The sequence below is a fragment of the Manis pentadactyla genome, chromosome 5 (genome assembly GCF_030020395.1).
Source record: "Manis pentadactyla isolate mManPen7 chromosome 5, mManPen7.hap1, whole genome shotgun sequence".
Classification (NCBI taxonomy): Eukaryota; Metazoa; Chordata; class Mammalia; order Pholidota; family Manidae; genus Manis; species Manis pentadactyla.
The window spans coordinates 96,113,542-96,130,639 of record NC_080023.1 but is presented as its reverse complement, the minus strand read 5'-3'; the positions used below and the strand labels follow the sequence as shown (position 1 = coordinate 96,130,639).

At 35.9% G+C, this 17,098-nt stretch overlaps 1 protein-coding gene across 19 annotated transcripts in view; it reads left to right on the top strand.

Annotated features, from left to right (window-relative positions):
- Positions 1-17,098, top strand: part of CAMK2D (calcium/calmodulin dependent protein kinase II delta) — a 315,792-nt gene that overhangs the window by 219,608 nt on the left and 79,086 nt on the right. For 11 of the 19 annotated variants that reach the window (XM_057502565.1, XM_036920812.2, XM_036920809.2 and 8 more), the window contains 2 exons: positions 13,678-13,743; positions 16,752-16,824. In XM_057502565.1, coding sequence (XP_057358548.1) covers positions 13,678-13,743; positions 16,752-16,824 — 139 coding nt within the window. The remainder of the gene's footprint in view (positions 1-13,677; positions 13,744-16,751; positions 16,825-17,098) is intronic. The other 8 variants (XM_057502568.1, XM_036920810.2, XM_036920801.2 and 5 more) reach the window with 1 other exon arrangement.

Genomic DNA, 17,098 nt, shown 5'->3' with positions numbered 1-17,098 from the left:
CAACAGCCTGGATGAAGCTAGAGGGTATTATGCTCAGTGAAATAAGCCAGGCAGAGAAAGACAAGTACCAAATGATCTCACTCATTTGTGGAGCGTAAGAACAAAGCAAAAACTGAAGGAACAAAACAGCAGCAGACTCACAGAACCCAAGAATGGACTAACAGTTGCCAAAAGGAAAGGGACTAGGCAGGGGGTGGTGGGAAAGGAGGGAGAAGGGGAATAAGGGGCATTATGATTAGCACACATAAGGTAGAGGGAGTGCACGGGGAAGGCAGTATAGCACAGAGAAGACAAGTAGTGACTGTAATGGGTATGTGGTGGAGACTTGACAATGGGGGTAGTCTAGTAGTAACCACCATGTTGCTCATGTAATTGTATATTAATGATAACAAAATAAAATAAAATAAAATGGGGGTAATCTAATTGATCATATAGGCTTTTGTAGGTAGCAATTACATACAAATTTGTTATTCCTTCTTCTGTATGTTAGCCTGAATAAAAAACATAGGTATACGCACTTAGAATTCAGGTGAGGAAATTTGAGAACTTTGATAATTTGGCACATAATAAGCTGTCTCACATCCATTTTGGACAGTAGTATAAGTTATATACAAATAAATGAATAATTTTTTAAATCCTTTTTCAATTTAATAAACTTTAATGATCTAGGCCTAGGTCTGTCTTGCTAGTGTAGATAGGCAATATGCTAAGAAAGTGAATATAAATAAAATTTCAAGTAAGTGCTTAACATAAAAATTTGCATGTAGCATGCTGATGTAAGATTCTTAGCTACTTCTTAATGGTGCTCTGGCTGAACCTCTAACTTGCAAAGGAGTCAAAGAAAGCTTTATTAACTTTTATTTAGAAGACCTATAGCTTCATTCCCTTAGAAAACTATTCCATAATCCAGAAAAATGGCTATTCATTAAGAGATACAAACTTCCAGTTGTAAAATAAAGTCATGAGGATATAATGTACTGCATAGAGAATATAGCAAATAATATTATAATAACTCTGTATGGTCACAAATGGTAGTTAGACATCAAGGGGATCACTTTGTAATGTATAAAAATTTCAAATCAGTATGATATACACCTGAGAGGATATTGTATGTCAATAATACTTCAATTTAAAAAAAAAGAGAAATATGGCTATTCAGGCCAGCCAATTAATATGAATTACTACAGCTTTACTGTAATGCTTATTTTTTATTTTGAAATTCATTGATATTGAAAAGTTAAGTAAAATTACAGAGTTAGTGGGCCTGTATTTTTTCACCCTTTCTTATCTAAGTAAGTGGGTGTGGTATAAATATATGCATAAGCTCATCAGTACATATTCAGTAATAAGCTATTCAGTAATATTCTAGAGACCCAACTAAAAATGCAAGTAAAAAATAAAATTTGTTGACTGATAATAAGTGTATTGGATTGGCAATAGAATACTCAAGCTGAAACCTGGAGAAGAATTTATGATTATCAATCTAAACCTAGAAACACATACTAAATTATTTATTCGCTATTGACTAAATCAAAAGTTTGGGAGTAAAACCAGGAGTAATGTTTGATATTTTTAAAAATGAGACTAGTCTGTTAGACAGCCCTTCAAGAAGTATTGTTTCTGTAACCCTGTGTGAAAAGTAGTTAGCATCATCTTAGGAAAAAAAACACTAGATTGATTCTTGTTTGATCATTCTTTATTCAGGTATTTGGGAAATGTGATACTGGAAACTAACTTACTACTAGTTTCCAGTGACTAGTTTCATAGTGAGTAGAGCATACCAAAAGAATGTTGGTAGAAAGTAGATGGTAGGTGGCATTTGGGAGAAGGTAGTTTCTGGACATCTCTTTGGTATAAGGAATATCCTGAGTAGTTACTGTGAATAATGGAAAGAAATAATATTGGTACCAAATAAGAGATTGAGACTCCTGCTTCACCCATTCTTTTCTCTTCTCTCTCCTTTCTCCAGTTCAACTCCCATTTCTGTCTGGACATTCCCATCCCATGTTTCCTCCTGGCCAACTCTTCCCATTTACATCAATTCCTTCTTCAACAGCACCTCCTCTGTAAAGGTTTCTCTGCACCTCCGGCTCTGAAAGAATGTTTTCCCTCCTCTCTTTTTGCTTGTCCTTTTTATAAACAGTGTAACTTTTAAATTCATATAGTAGTGGTCTCTGGAGCCCTCTGAAGCACAGGAAATGAAGAAAGTAGCAGGAATTCCTCAAACTGCAGTAGGTGACAAGATGGAAAAGGACTCCCAACCTTACTGGCACTGGGCATTGATTGGGTAATGCTCCAGTGTGGATGTTACAATTTATTCATCAGTGAACTCTTACAAAGTCCACATATGTCACATTTGTGATCATTTTTCTTCTTTTTCTCATGCTAAAAAGATGAGTGTTGGGCAAAACTATTTTACTACAGGTACACATATGTCCTCTGTAAATGAGAAGATTCCCTAGTTATTAGGATTTGCCAGGTCATAAGAATCCTGGCTTTAAAAGCAGACCTATGCTTTAGCCAAAGCATGCTCCACAGAAACATAGTTTTTTATTTATGTTTCTGCTTTCTTCACTTTGCAAATGCTTGATCATAGAACTTACAACTCTATTCTTTATATCTCTGATAGTATGTGCAAGCCTCATATATTAGGAATACAATTCAGTAATATTTGTAGAATTAGTATATAAATGACACTGGTATATAGGTAACAAACTTAACTCTCCATGAAGTTATTTGTATCGTTAGGAAGAAAGCCATGAGATCAAATGCATCTTTAACAGAAGAACTTAGTTGGGGGGTACTCCTGTTATCCCCCAATTCTCAAAACTAGCACCAGTTAACAGCTCACAGCTTGAGCCTTTCCTTTGTAAACATCTGTACACCCACAGGGCTCAACAATAACAGTATGTCCCCTGCCATAGAGCCCTTTGGTCACCTGAATATTCAAAGCTGATCAATGGTAGCATCTCCTCCTGCCTGTCATCTTGGAAAACCTCGGCGTTCCTGAACCTGGAAAACCTGATGTCTTACAGGAATGTATCATCAAATCACAGACTTCACTGTCACTCTATGCCAGGATTCTTTCTGGAGTATTGTTTGTCAGAAATATGTTAGAGTCTCTGCTTTCGGGTATACATTGGCCCATCATTTCCAGTGGTCTTGCTGCTTTCATAACATCAGAATATTTTGTGGCTAAATACAGGAATATTCCTCTGGTGACTAAAGGTGACTTGTAGATGAATTACTGAGATACAGAAACTGTTTCTGTATTAACTTGCAAAACAAATTTAGCTGCAATGGTGATGTCAGTCAAAGACAATTGCCTTGGCATTAACAATGAAAACTTCTACTCACAGGGAGATTCAGCATGACCTTGCCAGGACTCCTAGGGTGCTCAGTAATCAGTAAAAAGATTAATGATGTGTAGTTTATAAGGTGATGATAATCAGCTAATAACATTCATCAGAAACATAATGGCAGGTATTCTTTTTTAAAGTGATTATAATTTTTCTCTAAGGGTTACTCAGGCATAATAAATAACACAATAGCAGAAATTGTGGTAATACAAGATACTTTTTAAATGGCAACTATTTTAATATGCAGATAAGTTAAAAATAATCATGTCCATATTGTATTGCTTAACATAGTCTAGTGAGTGACAACACAGGTATCAAAGTTTTAGCTTACTATGTAGCAGTACTTCTGATTTACTGCATTCCAATCGTGCAAATTAATAGATAATTTCTCCATAGTATTCAAGTTGTTTCTAATCAGGTGGACTTTTCCACTCTTTTTAAAACATATTTTGTAAATATTCTTTTGTGAATCTTTAGAATATCTGTAGTATTTGTAAATCTATAAATAGTGGCTGATGTTCTATTTTTGTTTTTTGTTTTTTTTTATGCACATTAGAGTATAGAAATCAGGTATCTTGAGATGTTTGATATATGTTAGAAATTTTCACTTCTTAAAATTAGCATCCACATTTTTATGAGATTCTGTATAAATAATATTATGTATAAAACAAGCCCTATATGTACACACATATGTAATATGTAATGATAGCAGGTTACTAAAAATACTGAGATCATCAAATAAAGATTGATGACTTCACTGTTAAAAAACACTATAAATAAATAAAAACTAGCATCTTTTTAAAATGTGGCTAGGATATGCAGTTAGCTTGGATAGATGAAGCAGAAAATCATGTAATAAATTATAAGAATGGAATTTCCATATGTTTTATTTACACTGAAAATTGCCTGAGCATGTTGAAGGGTATTTCTCCTTTGGTGTCCCATCTTGAACTGAAGATTTTTATTTCCAGCCACGTTTACAGGCTGTAACCAACTCTCTTCAGCCAAATCATTTGCCTCCAAAAGAGCGTCTCACACATTTGTGTCTGGGCCTAGCTTCACTTCCAGGGACTAGAAGTCTAAGGAACCAGAGCCCTGTGTGGCCGGGGGGCCTGAGGCCTCAGCAGGGTGCTCACCACAGTCTATCCAGATGGATCATCAGTTTTTTTCGGTTTTTCTGTTTTATATATACACAGGCACTGGAATGTCAATTGCTGTGTCTCTTTCTGAAGAGCTGAGTGTATTACTCTGTCAGTTTATCATCCTCATAATAAACATGTGTGTGTCCAACAGGATTTTGGCGAGTTTAGAGTAGGGCTAGTGCAAAGCAATGCAGCTCATGAGTTGCCAAGGAGGTAACTAGCTGCCCCTTAGCAGACCACCCCCAAATCAAAAAGATAAGTACCATTATGAGACATGAGAGAGGTGAACAATTCTGCTGGTCCAAAACAGCTTGCACAGCCCTAAATTCAACTTCAAGATTTGCATTAGGACTTAAAAAGGAGTCTATAAGTGGCTCACACCTCACAGATATTACAGGAAAACCATTTACTTTCAAATCTGGTATTCCCAGGATAAGAAAAGTTTGGCTGCCTCAGGGAGTGTCCTTGGGTATTCCAGAGTGGTTCTGGGGGGCTGAGGTAGTCACTGTTGGTGAGCAAGGGGTAATGCATTGAATTACTCACAGAACTTTGTTGTCTATGCATAGAGCCACCATTAGCCTGTTTGGTGTTTCAGTACCATGAGGAAAAGCTCCTGGTGTGGCACTTTACTTACAGTTACAATAGGGCTGGATTATAGTCCTCCCTTGCCCCCTGGGCTTGCGCCTTTGTGTACAACACAAATTGTATAATCCTTATCTGGTACTCTGAGGAGGCAGAAATGCTGTCTGTTCTCTTTGCATTTTATGAATAGGCAAAATACAATAGGTTTGACCTGACCTGACCTGACTTCACACATTAAGCTAATAGCAAACCAGAAAGCTGAGTACACTTCTTTATTTGACTATGCTTCCTAAAAGTGAAAAATGAAAGTGAAACAAGTTATCAGTTTTAATAACTGGCTGATGTAGAACTGTTTATTAACTTTCAAGTTTGTGGTGTGGATAATTTTCCAAAGCCCTGTGGAACCTGCAAAGTTAGGAAATTGTAATATTTATTTAGTCTTAATTAGAGTATACTCAATTTTTTTCAATTTTCAACATTATCATCAAATATTTTATTTTGATTAGGAAAAAATATTGTGATAAAATGCTTGTAACAAAATTCGCTATTGTAAGCATTTAAAAGCGTACAGTTAAATGGAATTGCATGTATTCATTGTGCAACCATCACAACATCACAAAGAACTCTTTTCATCTTGCAAAACTGAAACTATACCCTCATTGAGCAGTAACTCCCTGATTCTCCCTGCTTTGAGTTCCTGGCAACCACTGTTCTACTTTCTGTCTCTATGATTTTGGCTAAGTATCTCATATAAGTGAAATTGTACAATATTTGCACTTTTATGACTGGCTTGTTTAATTTAGCATGTCGTCCAGGTTCATCCATGTTGTATTGTGTGTCAGCAGTTCTTCCTTTGGAAGGCAGAACAATATGTCATTGTCTATATATACCACATGCTGCTTATCCATTCATCTGATCAACACTTGAGTTGCTTCCATGTTTTATGTATTGTGAATAGTGCTGCTATGAACACTGGTGTACAAATATCTCTTTGAGACCCTGCTTTCTTTCTTTTTTTAAATTTTTTTCTGAGACCCTGCTTTTCAATTCTTTTGGCTCTATATGCAGTAGAATTGCTGAGTCATATAGTAGTTCTATTTTTAATTTTGGGGCAACTGTCATATTTTTCACAGCAGATGTGCCATTTTACATTCCCACCGATAATGCACAAACCTTGCATTTTCTGTACATCTTCACCATTTTTTATATAGTAGGCATCCTGTAGGTATGAGTCAGTACTTCACTGAAGTTTTAATTTGTATCAAACTTTTTGTTTTTAATGTATAACATTGCACTCTATTCCTTGCCTTCAGGAAGCATTTGTTTTTGTATGCACATCTTTGTAAAAAACATTGCCTGAGCATTTAATCTTAGATTAAACCTTCTTGTTAAACCACACACACAAAAATATTATATAATAAGCTTAATGGCTGATTTGTTCACTGGAGGAGGCCTGTAATATTAATAGAACAAAAAGAACCCACCTCCTTTCGGTTTTTGCTTTATTCCATGTTCCATTAATTATCGTTAGCCGTGCAGTGAATAGCTAAGAATATAGAAATAAATATTGCAATTTCCTAACTTTCTGTGTTTCTCTTAGCTATAGAATAGGAAAAACAATTTTAAGAATATGAACTTTTTAGTTCTTCATATTTTTCACATGCATTTATGAAATATAGATGGAATGAGAAGGGAATTGTAGAATTGATATGAGTTTTAGAATTGATGGGAGATACAGTAGGGATCAAAAATAGAATAGAGGAAGATGAGAGAATGTAAAATCCAGAATGCTATTGAAGGGCTAGATTCAGCAGAGATTACGCAGAAAAGCAGGAGTAAACTAACTAACTGCTCCTCTGAGGAATTTAGGACACTGCCACCCCACTCTACTTGCCCAAGCTGCTTAATGGCCACAGACAGTGCCCAGGAATATACTGCCCTGCTTCTAAAATCCCACACTGTGTCTCCTCCAGCGTGTTGTCTCTCTCCTGACCTGGATCGGGAGATTGAATGGAACAATTCCAATGGCCTGTGTCAGTTTTATCATCTTCACTGTAATTATTAGTATGACTCAACAAATCCATCTACATCAGGATCAATAAGAAACTCTTTAGACCGTCTATTAAAGCAACTCAGTTGTTTCTGATTTCCATCATCTGATTTGGAATCCATTCAGGAAATCATTTTTGGCCAACCTCAGAAAATCCACTACTTCATTCAGATGATGTCATCAAATACTAGGTATTCATCTAGAAAACAACTTATGTCAGAAACTGACCTTAGCTAAGTAAGATACTAAAAATGGTATTAACAGTGAAGCCAGAGTTGTGTTCTGAATCCCTCCATCCCCAGTTTGCATCCACTGCACCTATGCCCACAACTGCAGCTTTAACAGGACTGGCCAACACATTTGATTTGGCTCATGTCATGGTTACAGTATTGGTTCATCTTAAAACTCTGATCATTCACTGAGAACTTTGGAAGTTTCTAAACATGAAGGAGTCATAATGTCAATTAGAAGTTGGACATGGAGATGTTCTTTGTCTCTGTATTCAGTTATAGGAAAAAGAATCATGGGTTCAGCTCTTCAAAAAATGAAACATAATCATAGCTAGTTATCTTCCCAGGGTTATAAAGCACCACGCTTTTTTTCCCTTCTCAGTCTCTAATCCAAACATGTGCTTGATAATGAATTCAATAAATACTTCCTATACTTATGATCAGACATGATTAATTCACAGACAAATTATGTCATATGGGAAAGATACTATGAGATGCAAAACTGAAATATATAATGTCTAGGGAAAAACTGCCTGAGAGATTCTTATCTTCATAGCAAAATGTTATGTAAATGATGTCATATCAGGAATCTCAACATTACGGCACTGACATGATCATCCCACACGTCTGGCTTTCTGTGAAATAAAACTCTGGGATCACTCACTTAACAAGCATTTAATGAGCTTGTCGCAGAACTGACTCAGCACTGGTTATTTTACAGTGAAAAAGCAGGAACAGATTCTACCCTCCCAGAGCTATCGTAGAAATATAAACACTAAACAAATGAGTATACAAACAAACACATAATTATAACACAGGGCTCTAGGGGGGATAAGATAAATGAGGAGGAATCTGAGGATAAAAAATGTAAGCCAAATTTTGATGGGTAAGAGAGGGGGATTTTCTCACCAAATAGAGGTAGGCCAGTTAGAAGTGTTCTGGAAAAGAGGAGCGTGTGGAAAGGCCCAGGGACAGGAAGATGCTAGGTGCACTTGAACTGGAGGAAGGCCTCTGTGGTTGAGCAGGACAGAGAAGAGCTCCCAAGAGGGTCAGAAGACAGGTGAAGTACTAATTAGGCAGAGACTTAGGTCATGGAAGGATTTTGCCTAGAAAGGCAGTGAACAGCTATTTAAGAATTTCATGTAGGCATGAGACAGAATTTGTAGTGCATTTAAAGCTGTCCTCTGGAGTATGGATGGCAGAGGGGCAAGAGGAAGTAAGGCCAATTAGGAGGCGATTGCCACAGTGCAGGTGCAGACAGTGGTGACCTGGGCTGGTGACACTGTAGTGGAACTGGAAAGAAGTCTTGATTCCAGATGCATTTGGGAGTATAATCAACAGGATTTGGCTACTAGAGATTGGTCATAACCTGAAATGCAGTTAAGCCTCTTCATCTTCAGATTCTAGCTTAAATACGGGTGAAACCATAAAACTGTGGACTGATACTTATGGTTTCATTCACCAATTTAATTATTTAATCATTTATTCATTCAGCAAAGACTGATTAAGATCCTTCTTCATGCCAGTCACTCTGTAAGGTACTGAACATAAAGCATTCCCCCACAGGTATTTGCCAGAAGAATCCTTGTACCAGTGCTTAACTTAACTGTGTATGTTAGAACATGGTGCTAAGAAGACCTGCATTCTTAATGGTATCTCCATAGCCTTTTTTCCAATAGCTCCATGGTCCTCACCAGAGATTCCTAGGGGCCCCTTGGGCTGATGGGACTGGCACGCTGGAAGTGCAGCCGGCACCTCGTGAAAACTCTGATGCTGACAGTCTTGTCATGCAAGGGACCGACCCATATGGTGAGGACTATTTGGCAAAACAAAAGCCAGTAACACTCCTGTTAATGAACCCTGGTCAGCTTCACTCTAACAGTGACTGGTCTCCAGCCCTTGCCAGCAATGTGTCTGACTTTAATCAGAGTACTGAATCTGCCTAAGGGTGAGTTTTCTTCCCAGTCTTTCCGCCTGGTCCCTTGGGCTCTCCAGAGCCACTCGACTCACCATTCTGCTCTCCAGATTGTGTCCAGGGCGTGGCTGTTAAGGCAGCACACTTGAGAATAGACAAACCCCTTGTCTGTCTTGTGCTGTGTGTTCTTGGGAAAAGTCCTTAATCTTTATTAATTTAGTTTCCTTACCTGTAAAATGGAAACAGCACTAGTATCCATCTCACGGGGCTGTTCTGTTACAACCCATAGAGACTTAGAACAGTGCTTGAGCTTGACACGTGAAGCACCCAACAGGTACTGGCTATTACTGTTCAGCAGCATGGAAGGCAGTGTGCTGGGCACCATGCAGGTATCACTGATGAGTGCATTACTAGCACAACTTCTGCCCTAGAGGACATCACTGGAAGAAGGCATACTAGCCACCCAAGAGCAAGCCAGCCCCTAGTATGTTTTTTGACAAACACACACCAATCTGACTGTGGTGGTTCTTTGCTAACATGACTCCTGTTGCCTCTGCTCAGAGCCTGGGTCTACTGCTTTCACAGGTCTAGTGACCTCTGCCCATTGGGTTTGCTCATTATCTTTGTATTGGTTTGGGAGGAATTACTCCTTATTCCAGAGGACATCTCTGGCCCTTTCCTGGCTGATTGCACCCTCACTGTGAGTTAGTTGCCAAGTGTTTTACCCGCTGGGCTGCAGCCTTGTGGTTCCTGGGTTTTCCCCACCACCTAAGGCACCAGCTCTAATCTCTATGTCAGTGCTGATTCCTGGGTCAATGTGGCATCATTTTATCTTTCAAAGTCTAATCTTAGACTCTACCAGCTGCTTAGACTCACAGTCAATGCTATGATCCTCATGAAATTTTATAAATATTTTGTTTATAGTGAAACCACTTTTAACGTTTCTGATATGTCACAAATATACAGACTGGGAACAAAAGAACGGTTCATTCTACTGGATAACACAGAATGAATCAACATTCCCATAAATAACAGCACCAACAAAAATATTTATCTTTTTAATATACATTTTTGAACCTCTTCTTTTCAGGGTCCTAGAATTATCTTTTTTATTTCCCTGTAAGCCTTAGTGTTCTAGAGATTCATAAATGGTGATTAATGCTTCAAATATATAATTGATATGCTTCATATCATAGCAGAACTCTAACATCAAATTATTCACAAACTCTCTAGTTAATTAACAGCTTATTCATGAGACTGATAATTTGTGACTGTGAGATTTCACATAGCACACTAAAATTTTTTTAAAATCTTTAATAACTACTGCTTAATTCTGTGCACTATTAAGCAATAATGTGAGTAGAGAAATAATGTTAAAGTTAGAAAATTCAGTAGTTTCTTTTTAAGGCAGTGTGTTCTATTAGGACTCCATTTTTTCTCTTCCTGGATATTTATCATACATGTAGCAAAAATGATAAAATGGTTTCATTTGCACAGAGATATTTTTAAATAATGGGAAGAATGAATGCTAGAAAATGAGAAAGAGTGCTCTCAGAGACAATTAACTACATGATCTAAGACACACCATAATTCTCTATATATACCCCATAAAATTCTATACCCCTTTAATAGCTGTAACAGTTAACTCAAAATTACCAGAATGAGAAGCCCTCTGACTTTTTAATATTCTTCTTTAAACACAGACTCTTTAAGAAATAAAACCTAATGCCACGTATAGCTAAATTTTAATGTTTTCTTTTTCCTTATTAAGTGCATTTAAAGTCCAAACTTGCAGTAAATGGATAGCATGATTTTCTGGCTTGGTTAATTCATTTAACCATTGTTTCAACTTATTTATTGAGCAAATATCATGTGTTAGGTGCTAGATTAAGTGCTAAGATAACAAAGATCAGTAAATCATGATCCCAGTGACTTAGGAACAGACAATCCTCATGGGATTTACAGTATACTGTGGAGCTATTATAAGAAGCAGCAATTTTATTAATGACAGTGAGCTTTTTAATCAATATTTTATATACACTTTAACCATCCTCAGTTGTTGGTGACAGATAAGTACTTGTGTACAAAAACAAAGATAAATGTGAATATATATTCTGTCTACATTAGTTACATTCAAAGGAAGAAAACCCACAAGACTTGTGATTATAGAGAAGGTAATGGATTTGTTGGAAGTACTTTCTAATATCTAATTATTTTGTATTATAATTTAGGGAACATTGTCTGATTGCATTATTAATATAGATTCTAATAGGTAAAAAGAACAAGCTGTGCTATTAAATGAAATTACCTGTACATGTAACCATGGTTTTCAGAACCAGTCCATTTAATGCTTTCAATGATAATTTTAGATGCACAGTTTATATGTAAAAACGAAAGGGCTGAAAATAATGACTCCAGTGTTAGAGGACTTATAAGTATCCAGAATGCAATAGAGAGAAGGAGGTAAAAAAATTAAAGACAAATATAGTTTCTAGTATCACATCTTTTCCTTTAGGAAAGGAGAATATAGAAAAGAACAGTAACTGGTCATCTTGAACACGTTATCCTTTGATGATGTTTCAGAACTTACTAAAACACAAAAAAATGAGAACAAAAAAGCTATCTTAAGAGTAACTTTATCTTACTCTGGAATGTGTATTTTTTTAAATACCTTTGCCAAATGCTTTTCCAAATAACTCGTACCTTCTAAATTTCTGGAAAGATTGGCAGTGTTATTACTGGAAAGGCTGCACCCTGTAGCAATGGAGAGTGTGCTCTGTGAGTGGCCACCTGGGCCACTTAAGGCTGTGTAATCTTGGGCTAGTTACTTAGCTTCTCTGTACCTCCATTTTTTCATCAATAAACTGGGCCAGTGGTAAAACCCACTTCATAGAGTAACTGTAAAATTTTATGAATTAAAACAATGCTTAGTGTACTGTCTGCACATGGTAAGTACTCAGTAAATGTTAGCTATTATAAGATTGAACACCAAAGCTGAAATTTCCATTGAAAATCAAGCCAGATTGTAATAGAGGAAGAAATGCCTGATAAATACATGAGAAAATAGTTCACTTCACTAATAACCAAGAAATGCATGTTAAAATTAGATAACTTTTTTCCAATTGGATTAAGTAGGCACTTTTGTTTATCAATACTAACCATAATTAGTAATAATCTGGACTTGTGGGCACCTTTACAATTTGGACACAGTTTGCCCTGTCTTCATACACACACATGTGTTCTCCAATTATTATTTATTTTAAATAGGGAAAAATGCTTCTGATATGAAGTGATGCCCAGGATTTAATGTAAAATGAAAAACACAATTAGCCTAATAATTAGACATATTGTATAATTTTACTTTTGCAAGAAAAATATGTGTTTCTTTGTGCTTGCAAGGGGAAAAGTATAAATGTTTAAAGATACACAAAGCTGAAAGGAAATGCATGAAGTTAAAATTAGTTTATTCCAGAGAGTAGAATTGGGTTTGAAAGATAGGGGAATACTTGCTACACTTCCATATTTTTTGAGTTTTACTACAAAACTATATATTACTTTGAAATTTAGAACATGTTTTTTTAGGGGAAAAAAAAGCCTAAGCCAGAGAATCTCTAGTTAGGGAATTCTAGCCCCAAAACAGTAATCTTTTGGACCTGGGGAAGAAATGAATACCCAAGATAATTACATCTCTTATTTAGAGAGCCTTTAAAGCCGTGGTTTGAATGAATAAGTGCATCCAGTTGTGGGAAAGTCTTCATTTAAAGAAGGCAGACAGATATGACTTCTCCCTATGACTGCTGGTTCCCAGGATATTGCCAAAAGGCCTAAGTCTTTGTTTACTGGCAAATATATGGAACTTAAAGGAAATTGGGGTGCTTTACAAAGAATATCAAGCTCCCAGCCCAAAAGCAGTATGTGTTTTGGAAGGCTACCTCCAGCCCATAAAAGCATGTTCACTACAGTTATAAAGTGAGCCCCTCCAAAAAGATACAGTCTGCAAATGTATACTCTGTAGCCTTCATATCAATCATCTTGTTCTTCAGAAAATGTTCCTAAATTGTTCCACACACTCTGTCAGACCTCAGTTAATATTTGGAGAATTGAAATGAGTTTCATAGGAACCATTTTCTGTAAGAGGTACCACTGAATATATTTATGGGTTTACAGAAAATTGTGTCCTAGAATCTAGTGATAAAAACACATATAGAATAGATGGAGAGGTTTAGATTAAGGTAGTTGACTGTTACGAAAACTATGTCTCAATATTTTAAAGTACTTTATGTTTTGATAATTTTTAAAAGAATCTGAAGATAAAAATTCTGTATGAACACTGATGCAACTCTATTGGTGCCTAATTCTTTTCTTCTTTTTTAATGGAATATCTTGTTTGTCTTTGTAGAGTTACTGGAGGTGAGCTGTTTGAAGACATAGTGGCGAGAGAATATTACAGTGAAGCCGATGCCAGGTAAGTGACTTGCCCTGGGCAAGATACAAGACTCATTCAAATGAGGCTTGATATTTTTCATTTCTCAAGTGATATTTTTCTCTCTCAAGGATTTCCAAGAGGATTCTCTGAAGAAAAAAATCTATGAATCCGGTCAAAATTTTGTTTTTATCTAGCCTCTATAGTTAGAGTGTATATATATATATATTTTTTTTTTTTTTTTAAAGCCTAACAGAGAGACTTTGGCTAAAGAAACAGACGTTTTTTTTTATCAAAGAGATCAAAGAGTAAGATCCTTTAGTGTCTAGATCCTGAGCTGCCTAGTATGCTAGCTACTAGTCACATATGGCTATTTTAATTTCAATTGCAATTAATTAAAATAAAAAGTTCACTTCCTCAGTTGCACCAGCCACACTTTGGGTGCCTGATAGCCAGCCACAAGTGGCTAGTGGCTATGGACTGGGCATAGCAGAGAGCATTTCTGTCTTCACAGAAAGTTTCACTGCATAGTCCATGTCTAATCAGAGAACATAAAAAGAAACAGACTCCAAAAACCCCCATGCTCTTACAGCATCATTAGCTGTTTAACTCTGGAAATTTCTTTAAAGCCCTGGAACTCTCACTTGAAATATTTATTCATGTATTTCAGAGGGTTCAAGAGAATTTCCCAATTTATTAATTGGCAAAATCTTTACCAAAGTTAAAAATGGTTGACATTTTGTCAATTTAAGACTTCTGAGCTACACAAAAGCATGTTTTTGAAGTGAAGTAACATTAACCCACTTGCTTAGATATTACTTAGACTGTATGGTGTCAGTTTTCCTTGGCATTCCTTAGATGCATATATGTATATATATATATATATATTTGGCACTTGTTTTGTGAAATCTGGCCATGAACATTTGGCTCATTATTAGCAAGGTAAATTAGATGTTTTGAAAATTGCCTGCCTGCATTCTCTAATGTTTCCAGAGCTTCCTAAAGCTTGCTAATCCCACTGTAGCCCTCAGCATATAGTCAGCTGACAGTATTTTCCCTCCCCTCCAAAGTAGTACATGTATACATAGGCTAACCTGTAAATCATTAATTAATCTTGTCTTAATGCCAGTTTATGACATTCTGTAAACCATATCTGTACAGGACTACACTATGATTTTTTAATGGAATTTTTACTGCCACAGTCATATAGAAAGTTCTCTGTCACTTACATGAGGAATGAATCATTACTTGCTGAATCTACCCCAAATTCTTATCATAGGCTCCTGAAAACGGGCTTCCGAGCAGCTCAGAAGTAGCTATTCTGCCCACTTGCCACAAAGAGTAGTAATTTTAATCAAGGTAGTAAACAAGTTAAGGGATTTCATTTATTTTGCTTTTCAAAGTTATGTTAAACAGGCTATTATTATGTTTGAAAAGTACTGGTTGAAATTAAAATAGAGACCTCTTTTACAATCCAAGAGCCCTTCAGATAACAGGATAGACCCTAATGGTTGGATCACTTCACATACATGCTTATATTAAGTTTTGGAGTTTGCTATGGGTTATATTTTAGGATAGCACCCACACAAAACCAAGGAGGAGATCATTCTCTTCCCAACTACAAGCATACAGAGCATATTCTACAAATAATTTGTAAAAGTCTGTTTTCTCATTATTCCTCAAGAAGAATTGAATCCATTCTCACTAGTAAAAAATGGTGACATTTGTTTAATAAGAATTGTTTATTTTCTGTTATTCATTAGGCCTAATAACATATGTGTGGCTTGAGAAGAGAAAGTGAAATATTTTTTTAAAATAGTTCAAAGTAGATATTATGTAGAAGGAAAAAGTCATATGATTTAAAAAATAATTACCAACACTCAAGCTATATAGTCAAAAGCAACCAATGTGAGGTGCTTCTTATGGTACTCTTAATAGAGTTAAAGCTAAAAAATCAGTCATGATCACTTTTTTTGACATGTACATTGTAATAAAGCAGATGGTGATTACTTTTTTAATTCAATAGTTTAGTCATATTATTTTATACATTAAATGGTTGAAAAATGTCCTCACTAAAATGTTTGCTTAATCTTTAAATGAATGAATAAATGTAGTTCTGTATATAGCTTCGTTTAAATCACACAGTGAATTTGTACAAAATTAATCAATGTGATATGTTCTGTGTTACTGTATGATAGATGACAGCTCATGGGACCTCATAGGTGCCAATCAATGATTTTTCCCCTCTAATTTCATTAGCAGTCTATTTGACATCAGTGTGCTTTTAATAAAAATAGTATAAATTATACATTGCAATCTAGTAATAGGTATATGGAAATATGTTTAACAATTACCAGTGCTGTAGGGGACTTTACATTTTCATTTATTTATTTATTTAGCAAGTTCCCAGCCTCTCCCCACAATATGCCTACACTGAAGAGGGTTTATTTTATGTCATTTGTTTTGAATTCTCCCTCTGTCAGTGGAGACTTGCATTAGTTTTCCTCTTAATATATTATACAAGTACCATTTCTAAGTCAAAATGATAAATGTGTCCCTACTTTTATTTAACCCATGTTTCACTTGCCACTTCATCTGTGTTTACCCTCTTGTTTCAACACCTTATGTTTAATTGTGACCTCAGATTTTAAACAGTTTAGATGTGTATGAGAAATAACCCATAAATTTAATATCTCTGAAGAATTTCCCCAGAACATTATGGAAATTATCTATAAATTTTTCTCCCCAAATATGGAAATTTTGACTTCTGTAAACAAGCGATTAAATTTTTAAAAAAAAAGATAAAAAACACAGCTCAAATTGTTTTGTCTGAACATGTCACAAATTCTGTGTTGGATGTCATTTTTGTTAGAACCAGAATTAGCTTTATTCAGCATTATTTAATTCCAGCGTAAAGCTAAAAAAAAGAGTGAATAATATAAGTTTTTTTGTTTGTTTGTTTCATTTGAGCTTTCATTTTATTTTATATTCAATGTGACTATGTACCTTTAAAATGTTCTCCCTTCCATTTTGCCCTTGTATCTTTACAGTCATTGTATACAGCAGATTCTAGAAAGTGTAAATCATTGTCACCTAAATGGCATAGTTCACAGGGACCTAAAGGTCAGTATATGGAGTCCATAAATCTGAATCAAGGAGTCCTTTTGCTCTGTTCTTCTCTGGGGAAAGGGCAGAGGGTGGGTTCTTAAAACGGTTCCCTTGCCTTTCCCAACTTTTCCTTAAAATGACTCAGTGATGAAATGATAATGCATGATGCCTCTTTCAGTTTGCTCATCTACAGGCTAAATATACATCATAGCAGAAAGGGAAGGACAGTATTAAGAACACAGCCTGTTCAGTTTCCAAGCAGTAAGCCACCAGAGGTGGTTTGGGCTCA